Genomic DNA, 27,915 nt, shown 5'->3' with positions numbered 1-27,915 from the left:
TAATTAAAAAAAAAAAAAAAACTGACTTCTTTTTTTTAATAATTATTTTATAGGTAAGTATTATATTTTTTAGTTTATTTGCAATAATTTTTAATCAAAAGTAAGATGCAAATGATACCAAAAAGTCCTACTAATCAATACGAATCATTCAAGCCTAAACATGAGGTAGTTGCTATATACCTACCGTTGAGGAGTTCCCTTGACTGCCTTCCGTTTCCATCATCAGATCAGCTCAAGGTCACCATCATATTTTTTTGTTACTAGAACTATATTTATGTTTTTAATTTCATTAGAATCGGTTAATATGTGTTCAAAATGGAAATTCATACCCTGTTTTTACCCCTTTACCCACCCTTAGGGGTGAGATAAAATTCTGAAAAAAAATGGGACCACTTGGGAGCTCAACCCAATACAAAAAAAAAAGAATTTTCAAAATCGGTTCATAAACGGCGGAGTAATCGGTGAACATACATAAAAAAATGCGCGCCAACGAAAAAGTGTAGCAAGTTGATACGTCCGCCTCCCGCAATGCTAGCGCGCATACTGACCGCTGCCAGACGTGTGGATACGTAGCGAACTGTTTGCCGAACATCCTTTGATCTGGCAAGAAAAACCGACACCGATGCCGAACACTGGCGAACACAAACACAAACAGGCAAACAACGACAAACACCCATCCACACGTCAGTGTTTGCTGTTTACTGTTTGCCATTGTTCGCCGAGCGTGTGGATGGGGTATTAAAATGTACGAGCGAGTTTATCAACAAAAAATTGCAATGAAAAACCCGCCTTTTTTCTGTGCGTCCGTCCCTATCTTTTCCGTTTCCGGTTCTGTCTGTTACAGATTATAATAGCGCTGACACACTAGCGGACGCGGCGAACACGAACTGTCCCAAAAGACCGTGCACACTATCAGTCGCGGCTGACAGCCGCGTCCGTAAGCCGCGTGCGCTAGTGTGTCGGCCTTTTAATGATATTAACTCGATATCTTTATTATTCTGAGTACTAACCTCTTTTTCCTAACATATTCGCCCTTCGGACCGTACCGGCGCGGATCACAAGCAGTGCAGGCATGGCTTCTGAAAAGATAATCATGGTTAACATTTCACATCACGATCAAGTCTGCCGATGATGTCTTCATCCAAATATATATTACGGCCTCAGAATATTAAAGACATACAGAGCCACAGAGTAATTTTAGATTGTAGCTAGTGTATAGTGTCATCTGTCAATGTCAAGCGGACAAACGTCAATCAGCAGCCGTCGACGTCGACAATCGACATTTTCAATTTCATTCAATTCAGTTTTCGTATTCGGCGGCTGTGACTCGTTTACATTCGATCGGATAACTATTTATTTTTAAACGTTTCACTAAACATTTGTGGTGTGTTTATATAAATAAAAGTGACAAAAGTTAAGTTGAAAATGAATCCCTACCAGCAAGTAAGTGAAATACTCAACTTAGAAACCTATTTGCATGAGCCGAGTCGGCGATTTCCTTGTTTTGTTTATCACAAAGTATTCCTTGACATAGAAGTTACGAGGCCAATTACAGTAATTCTGCTTATTTCAAGGGCCAGTCGGGATATCCACAACAGCCTTACCTGCACAATATTGGGTTCAGTAACAGCGCCCCACAGTCTTTTGGGAACCCGATGCCTATGGCTGGCTTCCCTACAACTGGTTATCCGGCCCCGCAGCCTGGTTACCCGCAAGCAGGGTACCCACAAGCTTCACCAGGCTACCCACAAGCTTCACCAGGCTACCCACCCACTCCTGGCTATCCACAGGCCAATGCGGGCTATCCACAGGCCAATCCGGGCTATCCCCAGTCCAATCCAGGCTATCCCCAGCCATCAGGCTATCCTTCAGCCAATCAAGGCTACCCGTCCCAGCAAAGTGCATACCCTCAGGCCAATCAGGGCTACCCTGCTGCACCCCAGCAGTCTAACCAATACCAAGGCTACCCGCCTCGCAGTGAGCCAACCATGACACAATCTCCTTACCATGGGTCTGCTTCCTCGCCAATTAATGAATCACCGGTAAGTCAAATCTAATTAAGAAATTTAAATCCTTCTTTTTCTCATGGTATGCTTGTATTGTGCTAACTGCTATGTGTTTCATTAATATTTTATACTTGTGATAAGCAAAACTTTGGATACTATACTATGTCTATTTGGGAATTCGTTAGAATATTGTACTTACTTTTATTGTTATTAATACACATTTTTTTTCAATGGGTTTTTGCACTTTATTATACTTTCTTTGCTTTCTATGCAATACTTTGTATCTAAGCTATCCTTATAATAATATCTCAATCATCATTATCATTTACATCATCCAAATAACCACCCAGACATGTCGACATAAAATTTCACAGTCAGTTTGTCTTAAAACAGGTAAGGCTGTACTGGTTACATTTAGAGATTTAGTTTTGGGGACAGAGTGTGATAAAATTAGTTCATACACATACATCTTATCTAAGTAGCAGATATGCAAGTTGGAAGTTAAAAGCTGCCTATTTGAACAGGGGCTCGGGTAGTGGAATTGTAGAAATGGGAATCAATTCTATTTATTTGATAGAACCCTAACTTACCTAGTATACTTTTTGGGTGATTTAGTAGGTAATTAACTAATGATTACTAATTATATGTAATGTAATGTAATTAGAGCCCTAGGGCCTGCTGGATGGCGGTAAGTGTTGGCAGTGGCTGGGTTATGAAGGCAGGGATCAGATTAGTGGTGGAGGCAGAATATGTAAGGTTGATTCACCTTAAATATTATGTAGTTTAGCTAAGAGAGTGACAATATGTTAATTTATATGTATTATATTAGACCTGTTCTTGTTTAGTATAGGTACTTACCTCATTGTTTTTGTATTAAAAAAGTTTCGTATTTATCTTATTTCTCCATCAATCAAAGGTTGGAATAGATTAGAATTGCTTTTTGACAATATCTTTCCAGTGGGACTTCCAGGATAAAAGGTAGAGTAGATAGATAAAGATAAAGATAAAATACACTTTATTGCACACAAACAGAAACAGTTTCACAAACATAGACAAGAAAAATGGTACAATTGGCGGCCTTATTACTAAAAGTAATCTCTTCCAGACAACCACATTGAAAGGAAATATAAAGTATAAAGAAAGGGGTAGATAGGTACAGTATGGAATATTTGTATGGCTACAATGGCTGTTGTATCGCATCGCAAGCATATCACTCTCTATTTTTTTGTATTTACAAGATTAGCTAAATAGAGGAAGAATCTAACCTTAAGAAATCTCTTTGTGAATCACTTTTTAATAAAAGTTATATTGACGACCGAATGGCGTAGTGGTTAGTGACCCTGACTACTGAGCCGATGGTCCCGGGTTCGATTCCCGGCTGGGGCAGATATTTGTTTAAACACAGATATTTGTTCTCAGGTCTTGGATGTGCCCGTAAAATGGCAATAGGCCCGCCCCCTATTACATTGGGACTAACATAACACTCTGGCGAAAAGTGGGTGCAGCAATGCACCTCTGCCTACCCCGCAAGGGAGTACATTTAGTACAAGGCGTGAGTGCGTGTGTGTGTGTGTTATATTGACGACGCGACGCCCTTTCTCGTTCAATAGTTTATTATTCTGGTCAAAATTCAACGGCTTCCAAAGTCTGTTACTAACATAAGTCTAGAGCAGTACAGTCAACAAAATACGGGAACACTGCCCTGTATGAATTGTACGGTCGAAGGAATAAGGTGGCAAATTGGGCACGACAGAACTGTCCTTTTACCGGGACTAAACTGTACGCGAACGACATTCGCTATTCAAGAAGAAGTTGCTGCAATTACATTGTTATGCTCACCTCAGTACTTCTACAAGTCTCAGTCTTGGCATTGGCTTTCTGTACAATGGATGTGGTGGTCCCCGAACAGACAACCACATTTTTGTCGCCAACGTTCCACTGAAGTGCTCCGCAATCCGCAAGCCATGCTATGGTGGTCCCTTAGTGATGCAACTGAAGTTCAAGTTTAAAGTGTTTTTGAAGCGAAAAGATTGAACAGTTTAAATGAATATGTCCTCTGTAACGTCGCATTCTAGTATGCGCAGTGCCTACAGAGCAACAATTGGCGTTCGGCGTGGGTTCAAATCATTTCGTTATACGGTATTTATGTGCTCTTTTTGTTCTGTTTATAGCATTTGAGGCCGAATTTGGCGTGGTATTCCGACCGACCTGGTAATGGAGGCCTCTAGAATAGGCTAGTAGCTTTGCATCCTATATCGATGCTAGCAATTAACCGTGCATCTACTTTTCTAGGAACTTCTTACACATAAGTACTTTATATATTTCTGCCGTGGTTTGTTCATATAGGCTTATTCCAACTGCTTCTAATCATAGACAACACTCTGTCCTCATAAATATATTTTTACTAGCATGGTATTCATCCACTGCAGACCTACACATTTATTTATGCTATCCATATAAACCTAAACTGCACACACTATACATGTTATTAGCTGAAAGAAACAAGCAGATTATACCTTAATTGCCAACCTAAACAACAAAAACATCACAGCATTTTTTTCAAGTCACGTTGAATCAAACTCCACGGAGTTTTGCTGATTTCATAACTGTTTGCAGTCTAAGCCGACGGTAGTTCCCGTGAACCCTTTCGACCCTCGTGAGGATGCAGCGGTCCTGCGCAAGGCTATGAAGGGCTTCGGCACAGACGAGAAGGCCATCATCCAGGTGCTGACGAGACGCAGCAATGAACAGCGGCTGCGCATCGCTTACGAGTTCAAAACTCTTTATGGAAAGGTAAGCTGATGAACTAATTATAGTGACTTCGAGAAGTGTCATTTCATGATCCTTGTCGAAGTTTTTAAGCCAAGACGTTGAATACCCCACAGTCCAAGCCATGGCATGGAAGGCTACATAAAATAAAAAAATATATTCATTTCATATTTTTTTTATTTGAACCGAGGTTGAACAAAGTTAATCTCCGTTTTCTTATACTGTTTAGTAAAGTATTTACTTATCGGGGGTTTAATAGGTATTTTTACGTGTTTTCTTTTTAGACATTTCATTAGCTTCGGTCTACAACTCCAACTATTAAATTCATACATACTTACCTAGATATTATAATCTCACACGAGTTAGACAAACCATACGTACACTACTACTGTGTAGTAAATTATAAATGTGTGACTAATTTGAAAACTATTACGTAATTTAAATGAATAGACAAAGGGGCAACGACCTCAACTAGGTGTGTGTATGACATATTCGTGTCGCTAAATGCCTAATTATCCTTCAGAAAGAACATCGCGTCGTACAAAATTGGCTTAATTACTATGATGTATGAAAATGGTCCCCATGAGGCATGCTTCTATCTACTATGCTGATAACGTTTGTTTGTACAGATAATATAAAGGCATTTTTATTTTATCTGAGGCCCCTGTGGAGGCTTAAATACGTTAAAAATAGAAATCCTCGACACACAACACAAACAATACATTCTTCCCTAATGGGATAAAATGATCAAGTCTAGACAGAGCAATCAAATTGTGTTCGCGAGACGAGGCATGGCGTTTATTTTTATTGTTGCCATGTAAGAATACAACTTTTTGATTTATCCTCCTACAATGTGCGAGATAGTCGAGCGCTCTAGGTATTAAAACCTTAACTGTCCCCTTATCACATTGATTAAACCCCAATTTCTCACCACTCCGCCTACCCACAGGACCTAATATCAGACCTGAAGAGTGAAACCAGCGGCAAGTTCGAAGACCTGCTAGTTGCCCTCATGACACCACTGCCTCAGTTCTACGCCAAGGAGCTGCACGACGCGACGGCCGGCATCGGCACTGATGAAGACGTGCTGATAGAGGTCATGTGCACCATGTCCAACCACGAGATCCAGGTCATCAAACAGGCGTACACTGCAAGTAAGTGGGTTTGAACTTATCCCCCTTCATCATCATCATCAGCCAATAATCATCCACTGCTGGACATACGCCTCTCCCAAGGTGCGCCACAACACTCGGTCCTCGGCCTTCCTCATCCAGCCACTACCGGCTACCAGCCTAGGGTCGTCGGTCCAGTGGGCAGGAGGGCGGTCCAAACTGCCTTATAAAACGTAAATTAATGACACCGATTATAGTCCTGAGCTTTCATACAAATCAGTAGAATAAACTCGGGCTTAAACCTGAACTATGTTTATTCTTCGCTTCTTATAAATAGGTATATCTAAACCCGGAGTTCTTATCTTACAAAGGGTTTGATAGAATGTTTTAAGAACTTAATGTTTCGACGAAAATCACTCGTGTGACGTAATGAGTGAGAATAAAGTGGCCCTATCAATGCCTTGTCTGTATTTTTCTGTCCTTGGCCCCATTTTGCTAATAGCATCCAACAGCCTTCTTTTTTACCGTAGTATAGTTTTATACCTAGATAAACTAGTCCTTGTACAATATTATTATGTTAATTGGGTATCGTGCTGTGAAATGGCCAGTATTTATTAAGTATTTACCAGCATTCAGACAGAACTTATTTAAATGATGTGTACTGTGTAGTGACACAAATGACACGCTACGCTAATTTCATGGATTAGTTTAATATTTTTTTTCAGCAGGGAGTAGATAGGTATATAGGTATAGCTATGTTTACAAAATGTATGTAGGTATTTTTTATTCCTTCGTACTTCCTTGACTACTATTACGTACAGTGCGTGGCACCAGCACAGAAAACTGACCTCTCTTAGAATGACATTGCTAGTGCTAGAGTGGGTTAGGGGCCGTCCATTAATCACGTGAGGTCGTTTTTCTCATTTTTTGACCCCTCCCTCCCCCCTGGTGATATTTGGTGAGGTTTCGCATCAACCCCCCCTCCCCCCCCTGGATCACGTGTATTTTTTTGGAAGTCTATGTAAAGGCTGTTTTTATTATTTGACTACAAAAAATATAACGAAAATTGCGTTTTGAATTGAAAAACATTTCTGTATTTGCAATAAATCCTATCTACCGTTCAAATTTTTGCGCCATTCAAAATTTCGGTTCAGAAATACCTAGCGCTTTTTGACAAAAAAATTAATACACGATGATGTCTAACGAGACCCCCCCCTCCCCCCTCGTGATGTTTCGTGAGGTTTTCCGTAACCCCCCCCCCCCCCCTTTGAGCCTCACGTGATTAATAGACGGCCCCTTAGGTTTATTTGCAGCCCACTGTACCTTGTCACATGGCTACAAATTACAGTCTGTATAAGTTTTCACATGAAACCTAATATTCCGCGAACGTATGAAACATCCTTGTAGTGTATTCTTGATAACATTTAATGAATGATTTCCTTACGTGTCATCGCCGGATCCTAAAATGTCCACTTACTTAATAAGTACCGGGTATCTTTTTAGACTACGTCTTTATTTCATGCCATGTCTACCCGGAGGTATTCAAATTCTGTGCTTCTTCTTACAAACAACACTTAGACTTTTGTATCAACTTCGCAGTATCATAGTTTCACATTAAAATCATTCCCTGTACCCGGATTTAACAAACCGTTGTTGAAAATAGTTGAAGACATCAACATTTATAAGTATATACATATTTTAAAGACTATGTACCTATACATATAGGTCGTGGTCGTATCTCATCTCTATTCTCTTCTTAAAGCCATTGATGAGTATCTCACATTGTACTATATGAAAAGAAGGTCCAACCGTCTAACCCGATAACAGTATGTCTGCAACATCGCCTACACAGTTTGTTCTTTAATTTATGAGCATACGTCATCAGAACGTAAATGTTTAGGTAACGCGTTTTCCTGTAGAGCAATAAGTAAACTTACGTGGGTATATGATATGAATAAGTACGTGAATAGTGCTACTAAATATGAGGGGAAGCCCATTGCATAGTGTGAATCATCATCGCGTGATCGTCAACATGACTCGTTCTATCAATTTTGGTGTTTGACTTCGTCAATCACGTCACGTTCTTCGTCACGACCATCGTCAATACGTTGCCAGCTTAGATTAAGAGGGAGAGTATAGCACTTGTTCGTTCATACAAAAAGAGAAAACGTTTTACTTCCTCTAAATATTATCCAATCTCCATGATTTTTTAGTATGTTATTGACACAAGGAATAACTAGGTTTATAGCTTTTTCTTTTTTCAATATTGTTTATAGATTAAAACTTATAGGTGTCGCAGGCAACTGGTTTAATCGGTTCTACCTTTTTTGGCATAAGATTTATTTGCCTAATCTCGTATTGCATAGTAACGTTTGGTCAAAGTCTCGTTACGCCGAAAATCGTATGGTATAAATCTCGTTTAGTAAAAAGTTATTTCGCATAACATTGTTTAGCCTAATAATGGTATGGCCAAATCTTGAATAGCCTAATAATGCTATGGCATAGGTTTATACAAAGTAATAATATTCGTTTGGCTTTAACTTTGACGGAGCGTCCCCTACATAGCGCAAACTGGTGCCTTGTATTGTTTCCGCTGTTTGGAAAACGCTCCGCTCCGCTTCGCTGCGCTCCGCTTTGGTTTTGATGAACATGTGCACCTAACACGCTCCTCCTCGCTTTGCTCGTCGTCGCACCTATTTTTAGGTTTCGATCTCATGGGGTTTGTAATAATTATATTGGTCTTTAACTTTCGATTTTTTTATCATACAATATCGTGATTTTCGGGATGTAGGAGAAAAATACCACAATTTGTACATTTACTACATACTTAATATATTATTTATTAAGATTAGACATTAGGAGAAACAAGATTATACATAGGTATAGACGAACATAAATTTGAGCAAACGAAACTTAGGTGTTTAATGATTGTGCCTAAAGAGTTTTAGACGAAACGAGCCTTATGCCACATAAGTCTTGGCAAAGTGATGGTTCGGCCAAAAAAGTTTAGACCATACGAGTTATGCGAAATGAGTTTTGGTCAATAAAAATTATGCTAGATGAGCGGAACCCGGTTTAATCTCCTGTTTGATTGAACCGCTAGCCCGTTCATTGGATGACGCTACTCAGTTGAATGACTAAAGAACAACTCGCCAAGTGGTTGACTGTAACGTCCAACGTCTTGACTGAACGATATTCAGCGAAGTCGTTAAATGGGATATAGTATAGCAACTTTGTAATGTCTGGTTAGGATGAACATGACCAGACAAGAGTCAACAAAAAGACTATTTTACAAAGATCTCATCTCACAAATTAACTAAACAATAACAATAAACGTACCTTGATATTGTTGTTCATAATTATCCATTTTCAGCACATTTTTTCTTTGAAACTATCCGCCGACGGTGTTATAATAGGTAAATCCATGTTGTCACACAATTTTAACATAAATAACGCACTTTAAAGCTAATTTATTTGCAAAAAATAACAATACAAGTGCTTTTTGTGTCAGCTGTTCGCTGTTAGACGCCATATTTGTTTTATTCACCACCTGACTGATTTTAAGTCCGCTAACTAGTTGGACGTTTTGTGACGCTTGTACATTCAACGTTCGGCCTAGTCATACAACTGAATAGCGTCATCCAATGAACGGGCTAGCGGTTCAATCAAACAGGAGATTAAACCAGTTGCCTGCGACATAGGCACCTCAAATAACGTAATTTTTGTGTGTTGAATCAAGCCGTTCGTTGAACAATAACAATGTATTTTTTTTTCAAAAAGCGAAACCTATAAACCTAGAATATATTATGCTGAAGCGATTGACACCAAAATCTAAGAGATTGCTTAATATTTAGTTAGTGTAAAACGATTTGTACCAGAATACAGACCCGAAACCAGAATTTCATTAAGAAAAATACCTATTGTCATCTCTATCGCACCCGTGCCCGGGGCATGAGAGCGCAAGCGATAAGAAATCTTTTCCTAAATACCTGTTTCGCTAGAATCGCGAAGGTATACTCTCCTCTTAAATATACGAACAAGGTGTCTCATACAAAAACAAACTGTCCGCATTTTATTTACTTTCAAACCATTTTACGTATAACACCTAATGTTATGTAGTAAAAGTAAATAAAGTCACAAATCTTCTAACCGAACTAACTCAAATTCAAAATAACAGCTCAGTGGTAGAAGTGGAGTTTTATTATTTTGTCGAGCGAGACGTTTATTGTTCACTGAAACTTCATCTAGTTCGTATTAAAAACAATATATCATTATACCAATTGTTGCCAGTAAATTTCGTTGAAGTTTGGATTTGCTATTCTTACGTATGTTACTTGGGTTTCATTTATTATAATGACTGCTGAGCAACACGTTTACAACAATCTGCGTTGTGGTTTCATGGTGTGGTTTGTTATCAATTTGCTCGCTTAAATTCCTTCATAAGTTTATCAAATATTACTTATTTACTGCCAACACAAATACAAATTGAATTTGATTGGTTTGTTACGATCAGGTCAGCTCAGATTTTCATGAGATTTTCATATATTTTTGCTGTCATCTACCTTAAAACTCCTACCGCTATTGGTTGCTATTCTGAAGCCACAGCTCATGCTGAGCTGGTGCCGTTTCGACACTCCGGACAGCAACCCGTTGTGTTATTGTTTTATATTTTGCCTGTATTTTTGTTTTTGCCTCATGTTAATTTTTTATTATTATTTTTTTGGCCTTGTTATCTTGTATATGTATTTCTTTTCTTTAAGTCTGTATTTTTCTTTTTGTTGTTGTTGCTGTCTATGTGTCGAATAAATGTTTCTTTATGTTTCTTTAAATGTTTCTTTAGAAACTCTTAATTTTAACGCTGTCAAACTAAAAAATATCCGAGTAAAAAAGATATTTACAGGAACAGTCATAGAATCGATTTTTAATTAATCACAATTAAGATTTTGAAAGCACTAAAATTAAAATTTCTGTTTTCAGAATAGAAATGATTGCATAAATAAGTACCATTTCCTTTTACCGTGTCGGCCCGACACTGTCGGCGCAAATACGTTCCGAAAAGTCGATAACTGCCGATAGTGCTTCGTTACTAAATAGAACATACGTTTGTCATTCATGCAATGTCATGCATCCTATTTATACTTACCTAATAAATAATGTTTTTTTTTCTCTTTCACCAGTGTACGGCAACCTTCTCGAGGACGATCTCCAGGGAGACACTTCGGGCAACTTCAAGAGGCTCATGACCTCGCTTTGTATGGTTCGTATAATTCTGCATAAACTACAAAATTAAAAAAAAATGCAACACCCTGTATGACAGGACTAATAATTATGTCGATAGAATCTAATAGCTGTAAGTTAGGGTGAGGCCAGACGAGCGTAATTTTGTGAAATTACTCACTCTCCTCGTCTCGCGCATCAGAATACTCTACTCACAGATCACAAAATTACGCGCGCCTGACCTCATCACTCTGGACAACTTTTTTCTCTATGACATAGGAAAATTGACAATGAAATCCTGGTATAGTGCCACCATAGACCTACTACCTCTAGACTGGCAATCGCCGTGTGCACTATTCTCTTTCTCACTCAAACCATAGATGTTGCCGACAAAAAAATTAAACCTAAATATGGGGAAATTTAACTTATCATAATAACAAAAACAAAACTTGAGTATATCGTCGGTTGATAGGAAAAAGACACTAAAGGCTAATTTTTCAATAGCCAGATAAAAGTTTTGCTGGGAAATAATTTTGATGCTGTTGCGTCTCAATGTTTCTCAATGTTTGTATTACCCAGATAACATTTATCTGAATATTGAAAAATCAGCCTTAGTGAGTTTTTCCTGTCAACCGACGATATAAGAAAAAAAACTTTACTCATACTTATTTGATTTCAATATAATTATTTCATATACACAAACTGAGTGGATTGTATGATTCATTGTCTTCGTCCAATCGAAACAATCCTCTTCAAAATGTGCCGAACACAATTTTTGTATGTTTCTTTGGTTCCCAATTTGTGCGACCGGTAATGTCTATCCATTTTCTTGATATTTTTTTTTCTGTCGGAAACCTATGAAGCAGAAATAAATGGATGAGCATGAGCATTATAATCGTGGGCCAAATATGTGATGGGGTTTTTTTTAAAGGAAACACGCATTTCGTATCAATACAATAAACTTTATATTATACAGAAGAAATCACACATAGAAGAAAAAAACGAAACGAACGTTTCCTCACAATGAGAGGCACCTCATTTGAAAGAGGAGAATGACTTCTACAAAATACAATCTTCACAAAAACCGAATTCGTGAGCCCCATTTGTAAACCCAACCCGAGTCCGTTACAATTTCTAGTATTTTCTTTGCATACTATAATATTTGTGGGTAAAATAAATTTTCAATAACTTGCAACACCATGTGATTTGTTATGATATGGTACCTCGTAATTTTTACTTAAAACTGATACTAAAAGACCTTACAGTATTAAAATTAGTATCGTTTTATATTAAAATCGAGCCAATAGATAGTACTATGATGAATGTAAGCTTGTTAAACTTGATAGTATCTACTTACATGTGAAAATATATCTCATCCATCATTCCATCGTGTTTTCGTTCAATATGCTCAATACAACCGAACAAAATCCACCCACCCATGTCACACACTCGTTAAGTGATGATAATAGTCTAATAAACTTAATAAACACCCACAAATCACTAGCAAATCAAAAATAAATAGCATTTAGAAAATTTTGTTGTAACTGTCAGCCTTTGTTTGGCAAAGATTTTTCATTTGTTTCATTGTTTGGCAAAGAGAACTGACGTAAACAGGCGCCACAGCAAAAAGGGCAAAAAACATTTACAGCTTAACGTTTCTTTCTTACGCTTAATGTAGCTAAGCGTCTCTTTTTCGCAATGTCAGAACTGTCACGATTATACCCCTGTGAGTGCCACACACTTATCTGTTCCGGTGACAGCTCATATAAATGTCTAATATTTCTTAATTCTGTAAGATTTTAAGTTTGTTTGTATTGTATATTCGCTCTTGCGGTGTTAATAAACCCATCTTATCTTTAACAATATACAATTCATTAGTAAGTAATGAGATATGGATCAATTTAGTTCGTTCTCACCGGAACAGATAAGTTTGTCGCACTGGATAAATACGGTAATGTTGCTATAAATAAATATACGAACCTTATATGAACTGATTGTATTTCTCTACACTCGTAATAATTTGTAATTTCATACGTTTTTCATTACTTTTCAGGGAAATCGTTCGGAGGACTTCCACGTGGACCAAGAGAGTGCGAGACAAGACGCCAGGAGCCTTCTACAAGCCGGTAAGATTATATTATTATTAGTTTTTAATAAAAATATTTAAACATTATCTGTTATTTACATCTACTACCGGATATTCATCTTAGGCTTTTTATGATATCAATTTGTAGGTACATTACCAAATATCGCTTGTAGTTCATTTTATGGGATATAGAAGTTAATACTTACAGGTCAAAACCAGAAAACCACGTAGGTGAGCATTTTATTACAAACAATATACTCATATTTTGTATATCATGAAATTATTTAAAGATTCCAAATCATCATAAGTTATGACTTTATAACGGAGATTTTCCTATAATAAAACCAAATTTAGTGGAGGAGTAGGAGGAGTGATTCCAAATCACTCCTCCTTTTCATTTCTACAAAATGATTACCAGATACTCTATAATTATACTTCCAAAGAGCTCGTCAGACCGAACACAATCTCTTATCATTGTTCATGTTTCGTTATTGGTGAGAACACAAAACTTGGCACAGATCTTCGATCAATATTATCAGCGTAAACAGGCCATTACATGGTGACTCAACGGCCTTCAACCGGCAGAAAGAAATGACTCAGTTGCCTCACTCGGCCGGTTTTATGACGTATAATGGTGACGTCATCGTTTCACTCTTGTTTTGTGTAGTCAGCGGAAATTGGCAGTTAGGGCCTCAGTGGGGTTACGTTTGAATGAAACGAGAATATTAACGAGTATTAAGATTAAAATAACCTTCGATTAGTATATAATACAGGGTGTTGCAAATAGGGTATACTAAGCCGAAACCTACATGTGAAGCATTGTATATCTAAGGCCGAAACTCAAAGTTTAAGATTAAAATGAACTTTTTTTTCGCGAATTTCGAAATTCTGATTTCAGTTTCAGGCTTAGATATACCATGCCATGCCGCACATGTAGGTTTCGGCTTCGTATACCCTTTTTGCAACACCCTGTATAATTATGATCGAAGAAGAAAACGCATAAAGTATGATGGATGAAAGAGTTAGTATTACTTATAGTTAGGTATTTTTACTAGTAGTTACTGCTGTATCTGTGCTGTGGTTATATTAATCACAATTTAAGTACCTTGTTGACACAAATGTAGTAGATATCAAGTGGTTAGTATAGTAGGTAGGTATACCTGTATAATATTATTCATGCATGAAGCTCGGTCAATATTATATGAGTAAGCTTCATTCGAAGATATAAATTAATAATGTAGTTATTTCAACCTACAACGCAACTTCTTTTATAATTAAATCGATTCAAGACTTGATTGTGTGTTCCGAATTTAAAGAAAAAAAAGTCATCCTACCACTTTTTTTCATTTTCACCGTATTTTCATTTCATTCTTCAGATATTTTATAAGTTATGTCTTTATAACGGAGGTTTTCCTATAATAAAACCAAATTTACATTTATCAAAATAACGTTTATTCCTATAACCTAGGTATAATTCTACTTAGTTAACGTAGGGCCTTAGGTTTTGCTTTTGGTTTATGTTATCATAATATTTATATATTCAAAATAATTGATCAGCAACTATTTCTTACTAAGAATAGATTTTGCAAAAGCACCCTCATCAGAAATAGGGCGGTCGTAATAGCGAGCGAATGTTGAAGTGTTTGTCCAGCCAGCTGCCCTAAGAATAACGTCTAAGGAAATGCCCGCGGATCTCGCCGCTGACGTGGAGGCGTGCCTCGTGCTGTGCGCACCGAACACCGTCGTGTCCACCCCACTGTCAGCCAGTACCTCCTTTATCCACTTACTGATATGTCGGGGTGCGGCTGCCCTGTAAGGCTGTTTAAATCTAAGTATAAGGTTATTTACATCTGTGGGTCTTATGTCCTTGGTACATTTTATGTAATGTTCTATGACAGCGGCTGGGCAAATACTTTTATTCTCATTAAAATATGGTAAAACTAGTTCAGGTTGTTTACGCCCAGGACCTGAAGTCTTTATAGGGTCAGAGATAATAATCTTAATTCCGTTTGAGTCAGTTTTAATATTATGTAATTTGATTAGTGACAGTGTTTGTACTCTGTGAGCTGTACATAACGCTAAAAGCATAACCAACTTTTTGGTCAACTGTTCTAATGAAAGTTCTTTATTTGAGCACCAATTTGATATATGATTTAATACAACTTGTGGGTCCCACGTTGAGGAATATTTTGCATACGAAGGTCTTTTTTTAAACGCTCCTTTCAGAAGTTGTTTGATTTTGATGTCGTTACTTATTTCTTGTCCTAATAGGACGGCGAGTGCCGAACGATGTTTTTTCAGAGTTCCATAGCTTTTACCTTCATCGAATTCTTTCTTTAAGAATATTAAACAAGATATAGAAGATTCGTAAAAGTTAAGATTATTATCTTGACAAAATGTCCACCAACGTTTGAAAGAAACATTATATCTTTTCAACGTGTTCTCGGTCCATGATGCAAGAGTTAGACCTAAGGCATCCTCTGGAGTTCCTCTTAATCGGAGCGCGTGCCGCAGAACCTCGTCGTAGCCAGGGTATGCTCCCTCACTGGTAGACACACTTGGCTGAAAATTTAGGTATTGAACTTCTTGATTTAAGAAAATTATCTTAGAACTAAGCATGCTTATTTAATGCCAATTGACTTGTCAAACATATTTTTTTGAAGCCATTTTAGTATTAATGATTATGGTGGGAAAGCATAAAAGAACCGCATATTCCAATTTTGTTGGTGCGAGAAGCGAACAAATCGATCTCAGGTTGTCCTAATCTGTGAACTATTTAAGACTTAAGTAATAGTTTATTTGGATAGTACTTACCTAATAACACAGTTTAAGAGACTCCTCATCTGCTCCCTTATTGTCATTTGTGTTTAAGGAACTTAACAAGGAAATAACCAGATTTTCCCTCCTCGCACCGTTGTCAGATCATCATCTTTTTAGTAACCACAACTTTTTAGAAAACCCATATTTTATGTTTTTATGCACCTTAATACCATACGTTATTTATGATTTATAGCCAGCAATTGAAAAAATACTGCTACTAATACTAATACTACTGAAATAATACAGCGTGACGTACCAAGTTTACTGGCGCAGAGGAGCTCGCTGCTTGTTGTAACTGCCCTTCGCTTGTGTTGTTCCCCGTGGTGGATACGGTGGCCTCAGCGTCGCTTGTGTCGTCTCTTGTGATGGGTACGATGGCCTCAGCGTCGCTTGTGTCGTCCCTTGTGATGGGTACGATGGCCTCAGCGTCGCTTGTGTCGTCTCTTGTGATGGGTACGATGGCCTCAGCGTCGCTTGTGTCGTCCCTTGTGATGGGTACGATGGCCTCATCGTCGTGTGAGTCTTCTGTGCGCCTCCCCTCCCCCTGTCTGTTCGACGGCGACGGCTGGAAGCGGGAAGGCGTGGGCAAAGGTATTATTACTCTGGCGGCCGTTCTGTAGTTCTCCATTTTAAAATGTAATTTAGGAATAAACTTGTTAAGTGGTTTTAGATTTGGGATAAATCTCTTCTCACCGTTGGCCTTAGGGGCTAGAAAAATCTTGGATTTGAACTGTTCGTCGCATGGCATACATTCTGATTAAGCCCCTAGCTCTAATACTTTGCCTATGGATACTGCCATATAGTTTTTCTCGAAAGGGTAAAGTTATTTTTTAGAACAGTTTTTTGAATTACTTTGGATTCAAAAGGAATTTAAAACTCATTTTTTATCCAGTTCAATACGGCGGGATTATTCATAAACTGATAGAGGCAATCGAAAAGCGTCAGCGTGACGTACCAAGTTTACTGGCGCGGAGGAGCTCGCTGCTTGTTGTAACTGCCCTTCGCTTGTGTTGTTCCCCGTGGTGGATACGGTAGTCTCAGCGTTGCGCGAGTCTTCTGACGGCGACGACTGGGACGTGGACGGCGCAGGAGGTTTCTGGATTGCGGCGACTTCATTTTTTTGTGCTTGTTTTTTGACTATCTCAGATGCTCTGATCTTTTCACCGAGTTTAAATATTAATAGTGAGTCGTCTCTTTCTACATCCGGAATAACGGAAAGAAGAGATTTTTTCGATTTTGGAATTAAATTTGATCTGGATTCTGAATCCTTATAGTGAAGGTCACACAATATGCGGCATGCATCAGATAAGAACCTTAAAGTTTGGACTTTATCTTCCTTATCACCGCTGCCAGTAATCAGTATATTCATGGCACGGTTGATAGCCGTTATGCCCAGACCGAGTTGTTGCTGAAGATTCTCGATCTTCTTATCTATGCTCCTGGCAGTGCTGCTTATGGCCGAAATCATCTCTGGGCTGAGTGGGGGCGCTCTCAACAGTTTGCAATTTTCAGGAATCTTGTATTGGTTTAATAATAATTCAGCTGCCTCCTTAGGCAAACCGCCGCGGAGAATTGGCAACCACCTTTCCGCCATTGTCTCGTGAATTTTTTCGCCGTACATAGGCGTTTCCGGAGTTATGTCGCCTAAAGCCGAAAGAAATTCAATATCAATTTCTTCCGATCCGTCCACTTGAGTATCAGTATTAGTTGGCACAGGTGCAGTCTCCATTGTTACCATTTGCTCTTCCGGTTGTGGTGACGGGTTTTCGGCCGGCGGCTCGTTGTCTGAAACAACGTAAATTCATCATTTAAGGAGGACCGGGTAAAATACTTACACAAACCATCGCTCTTGGGTCGAAAGGACTACATACTCACATTGAACGTTCGTCCTGTTCAAGTGCCGCGTGCAAACTGGTCGGGGCGGGGAGTGCGGCTAGCATATATGGTAACTTAAAGGTACTAAGCACGCCAGTTAGTAATATGAAATATTTTAAAAGTTATGGAGTTATAAATAGGGAGCTGGGTCTTTTCGACCCACGCGCGACTGTCTTCGGGTTAAAATGATCGAAAATTAATAATTTTTACTCCCCCTCCCATAAATCAAAAAGTTGATTCGAAAAAAAAAACGATTTATCGTGTGGGGTATCGTTAAAAAGGTATCTTTAAAAACAACAAACATTGCCTTGAAACCATATGGATCAAACCCCCCAGTCTCGAGATATATTAATACAAAGTTAAAATTAGAGAGTCCCCCCCCCCCCTTAACTTTTGAATTACTATTACAATAATTCTGAAAAAAATGTGCAGTTTACAGTATGCCTCCAAGTAAGCCTTGCCCGGTTCAAGCTCTTGGCCGGTTTTTTTAAAATGCCTTGAGAATTAAATAATTAGTAGGTACCTAGTATAATATAACTTTATATATGTATCTTCTAATGAGGATGGGGATGGGGATGCGAATTTAGATAGGGATGGGAATTATAGGAAACATGATTTGGTGATGTTTTATCCATTTTGGTGACTACAAAGAATATCTATTGTAAACTTGCAATCATGTATTTTGAGGCATGTTTATTAATTTTGGAACGTAAATGTTATTGGTTGGGTATTTCGGTTTTGGAGTAGGTTTAATTAAGGGCGCAAATTAAATCATTACCAAAAAAATGTTTGTACACTAACATCAAAAAAAATAATTAAGACCAAATTCGGAATCCCAAAAAAAAAAGTTTACGTTCCAAAATAAATAAACAAAATAATCCCAAAATGATTGCAAATTAACAATAGATATTCTTTCAAATCATGTTTCGTATAAAAAAAAAACACGCACTCACGCCTTGTACTAATGTACTCCCTTGCGGGGTAGGCAGAGGTGCATTGCTGCACCCACTTTTTGCCAGAGTGTTATGTTAGTCCCAATGTTATAGGGTGCGGGCCTATTGCCATTTTACGGGCACATCCAAGACCCGAGAACAAATATCTGTATTTAAACAAATATCTGCCCCAGCCGGGAATCGAACCCGGGACCATCGGCTCAGTAGTCAGGGTCACTAACCACTACGCCATTCGGTCGTCTAATATTGTTTCGTATAATATTGTAGAAATGTTGGCACTATTTACATACCATAAAAATTATATGAACATCATTAAAATTTATTTCAAACCAAATAAGATATATTGCTGTCCCCGTCCCAAGGTACCCTAGGTCCCCAAGGTCCCCTAGGTCCCCAAGGTCCCCTAGGTCCCCAAGGTCCCCTAGGTCCCCAAGGTCCCCTAGGTCCCCAAAGTCCCCTAGGTCCCCTTGGTCCCCAAGATCCCCAAGGTCCCTGTCCTCGTCCCCGTCCTCATCCCCGTCCCTGTCCCCGTCCCCATCCCTGTACATATTCCCATCCTTATCTAAATTCGTATCCCTATCCCCACCCTTATTTGAATATATATAAAGAAATATTATAGTAGGTACCTACTAATTATTTAATTCGAAAAGTATTTAACAAGACTTTGACTTTGGTTTTGGGTACAATTATTATTTTTTGGATTTGCAGGGTTACTAAAATGATACTCATAAAATAAAATATTGGTAACATCTACTTAGCGACAGTATACCTTATGTGGTTTGAAATAAATTTAATTGGTGTTGATATAGTTTTATGGTATGCAGTAAAATTTAATTAGTTTCATTTCTGCAATATTATAGGACACATGATTTGGTGACGATTTATCTTTTATGGCGGAGATTTCGAATTTATTTTAGGCAGAATTGAATATTTTTTGGTGGAGGTCAAAGTCAAAGTCAATGATGATTTAAATTGTACCCATTTGAAACTTTACGCGGGCAGTTCCAACCTCTGCGTAGAAGCCTTGTATTCTTTCACAAGACGCGGCGATGACGTGGCCATGGCGTCCTGGCGAGGCAAGGCTCTAACACACACTATTTTGTTATACATTCGTGAGCAATGAAAAAGTCCCACTTACAAAATACCGACACGTGATAACCACATAAATGACCCATTTTTAGACATAAAAAAACTTTTTTTTAAATTATATTCTGTTCTGATGCGCTGGTAAATGTACTTACTTAAATATTGCAGGCGTCTTCATTAAGCTATCCTTTTCCGTTTAGGAGTAATTTCGTGCATTGGTCATTGGAACCTTTTCATCGCTCGTGAGTTTAAGTACTTAATGCTTTTTGACTTACATGAGTTTTCATGCGATAATGAATCAGCCGGCGGCGGTGTGGCATTTTGTTTTTTTTGTAACTTCTGTAATTTCATTTTATAATGCTGAATCTTCTCTTCACAACTGCGCTTTGGCATTTTTACTCGAAGTATTTGTAAAAAATAATAAACGAAATTAAATTTTAGGTTAAGGCTGTTTCTAACATCATGCGGGATTAACCACCCACGCGGGATTGCACGCGTGATACCCGCAAGTTCTTTTTATGCAAAGTATTTACTGTAATCCGTGGGATACGCACGCGGGACATGGGAAAATGCCGTGCGATCCCGATGAGTGATGAATCCCGCACGCTGTTAAAACCCAAACCGATGCTTCGCACGAAAAAAACAATTAAGTGAAATGTACGAACAGGCACAACCTAGAAATGAGCGGATAGGATGACTTATCTTTCTTTATGTTGTTCACACAATAGATTCTTGAAGTTGCGTTGTAGCTTGAAACGATTAGATGTTTAATTTATTTCTGAAGAATCCATATAATGTGTCAATATGTTTAAGTCTTAAGGTGAAGTATAAGGCCAACTAGCGCGGAAAATTAAAAAAAATCGTTAATAGTTTCCGTCACAAACGCCCGTTTTTAGCCTTTTTTACATTAACTTTAAATTCTAGGCAGGTACTAGATATTGAGAGCTGGTAGGTTCTAAAAATTAACAATGAAGAGGGCGTAAAACGTGGCAATTTTGTTACAAACGCTTTCAAAAAGTAGTAAGAATTTTTTTTTTCAATCGGCAGCGCTACACTTCTCCTTAATGATAAGTGTGTTATCTTTGACGATATGTAAAGTGGTAATTATGTATAGATTTGCGATATCTTACTGCAATGCAATAATTTTACTGTAGCTGGGTATAATAAAACTGATAGTTTGTTTGTGAACTGTAATTAATCTGTGCATTAGCCTCGAATTCTTACAAACAAAGAAAGATATTCCTTGAAATACGGCTAGTCAAACAATTTCTAATAAAAAGGTAATATGTCGTTCGTTGCATTCTAGTCCGACGTTTCAATTGCACTTCAACTAACACCGACGGAAAATTCAACCATGAAGTTAACACTAAACCCACTTACCTATACTTACTTACCTACTTAAAATCTCAAAAATCCCAAAGAAAAACATCTCTCCAATAATCGACTCGCCCAATTTCAGGTGAGCTGCGCCTAGGCACGGACGAGTCCATTTTCAACGCGATCCTGTGCTCGCGTTCCTTCAAGCAACTGGCGGCCATCTTTCAGGAATACCACTTCCTGACCGGACACGACATCGATGACGCCATCAAGGCCGAGTTCTCGGGGGATCTTGAGAAGGCGCTGAGGGCTATCGGTGAGTTTTTAGCGTGTTTCTTGAACCTATAGCGCAAGGGGGTAAAGAAGTGTCTGTATGTGCGTAAAAATGAAATAAAAACCCCTTCATCCTTTTCTGGAGAATGTCATTTCGGCCATAAAGTATTTATTTAGCTACATAACTATATATTTTTTGGCAATTGAAGCCGACCGTGAGATAGTAGTCAGTTTTCTTTGCCATTCTACAAGAAAACATCCCTAGACTATAGAAGACGTGAGTGTTAAGGGGATCCCTAAAGCTAAAATGCTAAAGTCGGCTTGATATACTTGATTAGATTGGAAAAACGGTGGCTTCTATCACATTGATAAAAATATATTTTGTAGCAGAGGGTATACTGAACATGTTAGTTGCTTATAAATTGGTGCAGGATTATAATAAGTATGTTAAAAAAAATTGCAAACACACCATGTCTTTTGCCATTTTTTGACTTATTATGAAAAAACCCTCGAAATCAGAGGGCCCATTTTCATGGAATCTTATATGTATGTGTAGGTAATTAAATTCTTAACAAAGTTACCTTAAAGAGTTGGTTTTAATGGACCAGAAGTCAACTTTTTTTGCAAAAAACTAATAAATTCCGGTTTAAAAATGATGACACCGTGACAGATTTCAGATTTCTTCAGTCGTCGCCCTGGTGGCGGCCTGTTAGGAGCGATACCCACGCCATTTTATTTTTTATCAAATATTTCACAAAAACTGATTAAATCAACAAATTATGACTACAAGTATTATAATACATATGCATTTGCTATGGAAAGTTAATTTTCTAATCATTTTAGATGCAGAAAAGCCGAAAATTCTTAGAAAACATTTCGCCTTTTCGATTTGTTTACATTTTTTACTATAGAGTTACAGATGCATAGATAAAGGTAAACATTACACATAATGACACTTATTAGATTCTCCGAATAAGAACTATACGGTCAATGCAGTATGCCAAAGCGCGAGCCTGTTTATATTCTGAGGGGTAATTTATTTTATTTTAACGGTTGTGTATGGTAGGTAAGCTACACAATATACAGGGTGTTGAAAAGTAAGTTCATAATTTGTTTTATTTGAAACCAAAAACCGTAGTTAATTAAAAATATATATATTTTAAGATGTGGCAGTCTGTACACTACAGGTTGTTAAAAATAAGTAAGTATTTTTAAAAATTGAAGATCTAATATTTACATAATTTTTTAAATCTATTTAACAAGCTTTGCAAAAAAGCGGTTAAGTGCGACTGTATCTCGCCATGAAAAAAATGAAATGTTTACTGTAGCTATGAATTTTATGCGTTACAAGTGGAATAAAATACCGCATAATATTATGTACAACTATGTAAGAGCCTAGTTTTTAAAAAAAAACTCATAAGAAAATATTAAATACACAGGTTTTTTAACCCCTGAAGGAAATAGAGGGGTGTTATAAGTTTAAAGTAAGGGCTGAATTTTTTTTTTTAAATTAGGGTGATAGTTAATGTATATTTTTAATGATTTTTTCAAATAGATAAATGTTATACCATTTTTAAATTGCCATAAAATTACCTATAGTTATAGTTATAGAAAAGGGCAGGGCTACCAGTGCCCATTCGCCACTGCAACCTAAAAGATCTATAAATTATGACTCCCCATGCCGAGTCTCACTCTACAGGCCCAGGTCTTTTATAAACCTGATATTACCTATACAGGATGTTGCAAAAAGGGTATACTGTGCCGAAAGGGTTTGACTCAGGGGTTATTCTGAACAACTTTTGTTCTCCAAGTTTTGGAAATTCTCGAAAAATAAATTCGGTCTCTATAGTAAAAAGTCACGTGATCGAATAAGTTTCTATGTAAAAGGTTTTGTTACGTGAATTTTCAAAATTGTAGAAGAAAAGTGGATCAGAATGGCACCTAAATCCACTTTTGGCTAAGCTTTATACCCTTTTTTCAATACCTTGTATAAAATATCGTCAGCGTCACCTTAGATCGTAATCATCGTACTCGTAACTCCTCGTGACCAAATTTTAGAGGAGACAAAAATACTGTTTTATTTGTAGTTCTAGTTGGCATACTACCCACCTAAAGTTTTTTTTAACTAGCCTAAAAATGATTTGTTTAGACAGTCTATCTTCCTGTTCAACCGCAGCCTGAGTGCCAGTGACTCAATGACTGAAAGGAGGCCATTAGTGCTCCTAAATAAATAAAGCAGGCCTGTAGATTATCTTTCAGTGTACCGACACATCTGATTGCTGTAAGAGCCTGATAAGATCTTCGAACGAGTCATACCTCTGTGGTGGTACGGTTTCGACCTTTCGGACAGTCAGTTTGGCATCCGAAATGCGGATTCGAATAGTGGGTACAATACTTTGCGTTCGTTCACTGTCGGAGCAGGATAAGAACCACGGGCGAGTTGTTGCGCTGGCTGTTTGCTTAAAAATAGTAACCGCGTTCAACTCTATCCCCTAGAGGGCGAACCTTTAGGGCGGCTCTTGTATACCATCACTTGTCTTCTTATCTGCAGAAAATTGACAGAGGTCATACGTGTCTAACAAGTACATTAAGGATGCGAAAAGAGAGGGTTTGTTTTCACTGAAGAAGTTCAGTTGCGGAGTTCCACAGCGGTAGGTCTTGGACCCCTCTGCTGTGGAACTTGGCATACAACGCGGTCCTGCAAATCAAGCTCGCAAACGGCGTTAGCACAGTGCATTTTTCTAATGTCACACAGGTCGTGAGGTAGGCTGAGAGCCTCCTTCGGGGATGACATCCCAATGATTCATTACGAAAAAATTGCTGCAGCTGTGCTCGCCATGCAGTGCATGGGCTACTTCCGAATCTGGGGGGCTGTTGCAAAAGAGTCCGTTGCCTCTATACGGTACGGGTTCCGTGCGATCTATGATCCTTCCGGGAGCACCTGTCTTGTCAAGTCGAAGAGAATGGCTCGTATTCGACGCAACCTGCAGTACTGGTGGGATTGGTTGGAGGACAGGACAGCAGGAAGCTGCAGCAGCCGTCATGCTGTGATTCGACGCATAGATGCAAAAAAAAGTTGAAAGTAACTTCATGTTAATAAAATATTAGATCTTAATTTAACAACATAACATTGCAAAAAAAAATTAACATTGTTGAGTATGTTATTGTAATTTACTAAAGTAGTAATAAAAACAAAGGCTTATTGCATAGTTTTCGTTCACGTTCGCCTACATCGCACGTTGTATATGAGAATAAAGGGTATCATTACTAAGTTTTCTTGTTTAAAAATCACGGTTTGGGGTTTAGAGGAAAACAAATGGTAAATGCGGAATACAGTTTTTTTTTCGAATAAAGAGGAAAACATGTGAATTCAAAAAACGTTTCTATTGACACCAAAGAGTACTTTTCGCCGAGAAAAGTGGAGTTACAATGTTTGCGATCTAAAGTGATGATAGAACTAGAACTTATTTTTTCAGTTCACCTGCTGTTGAGTGAAATCGTAATTAGGTAAATGACTCCTTGACATGAAAATAACTTTTTTTTTATAATCGTTATAACAAAACCGTTTTTTTTAATACAGCAATATTTGTAGGTGTACTTACAGTGAGCAAAAGAGCGCAGCAAGGTGTAAATTTTTTGGTTTTTAAGAAACAAAAATATTATTTCTATCATATCCCAAATACACATAAGTACTTAAAAAAAAAATACACACTCTCGCCTTGTACTAATGTACTCCCTTGCGGGGGTACTTACATGTTATTATTTTTCTGGTGACCTCCCCATATCCCTTTGCCAGCTACGTAACCTTTTGTGACACCCTGTATATGCAGAGTTCTGCAAACTACTGTTCTGCTTTTGAAACACCAAAAAAAAACAGGTCGTCTAACGAAAAGGTCACGTGACCAAAAAAAAATTATATGAAGAAGCGTTTTTTTCATGAATATAAAAAATTACGTAGGATAAAAGTTTTTCAGAGTGACGCCTGAGTAACGCCCTTTCGGCTAACTATACTTTTTTTATTACACGGGGGCAGAGTTTAATACAACACCCTGAACTATTAAACTCTGATAATATTTTCGCGATTTTTTTACATTCTGATTTCATTTCCTGGCTTAGAAATAACATCAATAACATGCTGCACACGTAGGTTTCGGCATAGTATTAAACCCTTTTTGCAACAACCTGTATAAATATCGGCACGGGTACGACTTTATATATAATTAATTATTAAATATTAAAAATACTTTCAAATAAAAATTAATATTTTCGTATCACAAAACAATATTACTTACTTAGTATATTTTTAACAAAGTGGCATGTCTTCACTTTTATGTTTTCGAGTACTATGTTAAAATTTCATGTCATTGTCCGTAGAACGCCCCGCATACCTCAACCCCCCCTCACTAGATTTGACAGATTCTGATTTTCTTCCAGCTTTAGTGACAGCCTTAATATCACAAAACGTATGTAAGATGCGCAAAACAAAACGCGCCAATAATCACATCGCGCGGCCTCAACAGCGAATGTAACGCAACATTGTTGTCACACCTTTTTGGCATCCTTTTCATTATCCTAACCTATTTCCCGTCACGCCCACAGTGAAGGTGGTCCGCAACAAGCCGTTGTTCTTCGCGGAGCGCCTGCACAAGTCCATGAAGGGGCTCGGGACCAACGACCGGCAGCTCATCCGCATCATGGTGACTCGCTGCGAGCTGGACCTGGGCGACATCTGCGACGTGTTCGAGCACAAGTACGGGGAGACGCTCGCTAGCTGGATCGAGGTATGTATAAGGGAGTGAGTCTGCCCACTACACCGTGTGATACCATGACCGTGCTATGAACGTATCGACACGGCAAAATATTCTCGCCGACAATTATCAATGCTTTGTGCATGGCACGTGACGGTACGGGTCGGTGACGGAACGGTCTAGTGGATTTATTTATTTCTATAGTCTTTTTATTTATTTTATTTATGATGGTTTTCTATACAAAATATATTTTTTTGCTACGGTTTTGATACGGTGTAGTGGGCTGACTCCTTAAGGGCTGCCGCACACGGTTCACCGGCCACAAATACAAAACGCCGCCACTGGCATATTTCCTGAAATTCTTGTACATTTTATACGGACTCGCCGCACACGGTTGGCGCCGGTGGCGGCCACACGCTAAAAATCGTTTGTCTACAAAAGCTTCTAGTGTGCCGCCACGGCTTTTGCTTTGTGGCTATGGCCGGTGGCCTGTGTGCGGCGTTCATTGTGTAACATTAACAAAATTGCTATTTATTTCTGTGGCATTTATTAAAGCCAATTAGCCATATTATAAATAAGTAGTGAGCTTGTGAGGGATCGCCCAGCTGGATATGTATGTAGTGAAGTACAGACAGCGTGAGCTTCGGTGACTAAACAACTAGTCGCCCCTTATTTGAGTTTAAGTACAATTATACCACGTGCTCTTACGGTGATGGAAAACATCGTGAGGAAACCAGCACATCTAAATTCTAGATGTGTATCCTAAGTGCATTTAACTTATTCCAAAACGGCGATATGGTTCGCAACCTATCACGTGAGTACAAATGTGCTGCGAAACACCTATGACTACCCCTTCGGGGATTACAGTCGTGAGTGCATAATATGTATATGTATGTCCAGTGACGTTCCGACATGTCCGTCCGTTGTCTGCTACAACCTCATGATGTGCGCCGCCTATTTGTTGTTGTGACCATTTTTTAATAATATATCCTTCTTATTTCCAGGGCGACTGCTCCGGCCATTACAAGAAGTGTTTCCTCGGTCTGCTGGGACTTTACTAAACATTTACAGTTACATTATGCAATGACTACTGACACATAATAATATTATTATCCAATCTAAAGATTGAGACGCTACATTTATACTGAAATTAAAATTATGTTATGAGAATAGATGATAATAATATTGTCAAGATACTTTCGTACAACTCATATTGCTGTGGTGAGGTTTTCATACTCGTATTAAAATCCTTATACAGGGTGTTGCAAAAAGGGTATACTAAGCCGAAAAGGGTGACTCTGGAGGCTATTCTGAACAACTTTTGTTCTAAGAGTTTTGGAAATTCACGAAAACAAAAACCTATTCCATAGAAATTTTGTTGGTCACGTGACTTTCTTACTATGGAAAAAGAATATTTTTTTCTCGGGATCTGTCCAATTTCTGTATGTAAAAACTAGTATAGAAAACAATTAATAGATTGGATAATAATAACGGCCAGTAAGTCGTCAATCATCACACAATGCTATTTCGTTGGTACATATTTGTACAATACGCTAGAAATAAGTTTTGTCTCAAAGAGAATCTGATTGTATTTATGGATATTTTATAAAGTTTATCTCCCATACGCCTATATTATAGTAATATGCAAATTTA

The 27,915-nt window shown here is 38.1% G+C and overlaps 2 protein-coding genes and 1 long non-coding RNA gene across 10 annotated transcripts; 2 read left to right on the top strand and 1 right to left on the bottom strand.

The window, feature by feature from the left end:
* The first annotated feature begins 1,265 nt into the window (after positions 1-1,265).
* LOC105390344 (annexin B9) lies at positions 1,266-27,915 on the top strand. Of its 3 annotated transcripts, XM_048623374.1 has the most exons (9): positions 1,266-1,443; positions 1,575-2,042; positions 4,623-4,799; positions 5,725-5,929; positions 11,065-11,144; positions 13,158-13,230; positions 21,384-21,557; positions 26,114-26,295; positions 27,267-27,915. In XM_048623374.1, exons 1-9 carry the CDS (start codon positions 1,426-1,428, stop codon positions 27,321-27,323), a joined length of 1,434 nt encoding a protein of 477 aa, XP_048479331.1. In that variant the 5' UTR covers positions 1,266-1,425; the 3' UTR covers positions 27,324-27,915. The 3 variants fall into 3 exon arrangements, with proteins under 3 accessions (XP_048479331.1, XP_048479333.1, XP_048479332.1); XM_048623376.1 differs by lacking the exon at positions 1,575-2,042 and having other exon boundaries at positions 1,270-1,443; XM_048623375.1 differs by lacking the exons at positions 1,266-1,443; positions 1,575-2,042 and adding an exon at positions 3,669-4,145.
* On the top strand, positions 7,191-9,658 carry LOC125489035. Its single transcript, XR_007266687.1, has 2 exons — positions 7,191-8,177; positions 9,589-9,658. It is a non-coding gene; the product is annotated as an uncharacterized LOC125489035 (long non-coding RNA).
* LOC105390343 lies at positions 14,620-20,738 on the bottom strand. Of its 6 annotated transcripts, none has more exons than XM_038117582.2 (5): positions 20,627-20,738; positions 20,200-20,334; positions 16,966-17,795; positions 16,267-16,575; positions 14,620-15,752 (listed from the first exon to the last, which is right to left on the bottom strand). In XM_038117582.2, exons 2-5 carry the CDS (start codon positions 20,315-20,317, stop codon positions 14,751-14,753), a joined length of 2,259 nt encoding a protein of 752 aa, XP_037973510.2. In that variant the 5' UTR covers positions 20,318-20,334; positions 20,627-20,738; the 3' UTR covers positions 14,620-14,750. The 6 variants fall into 6 exon arrangements, with proteins under 6 accessions (XP_037973510.2, XP_048479330.1, XP_048479329.1 ...); XM_048623373.1 differs by having other exon boundaries at positions 16,267-16,431; positions 16,516-16,575; positions 20,200-20,662; XM_048623372.1 differs by having other exon boundaries at positions 20,200-20,662.

This window comes from Plutella xylostella, chromosome 10 (genome assembly GCF_932276165.1).
Source record: "Plutella xylostella chromosome 10, ilPluXylo3.1, whole genome shotgun sequence".
Classification (NCBI taxonomy): Eukaryota; Metazoa; Arthropoda; class Insecta; order Lepidoptera; family Plutellidae; genus Plutella; species Plutella xylostella.
This window is presented reverse-complemented; position numbering and strand designations above follow the sequence as displayed.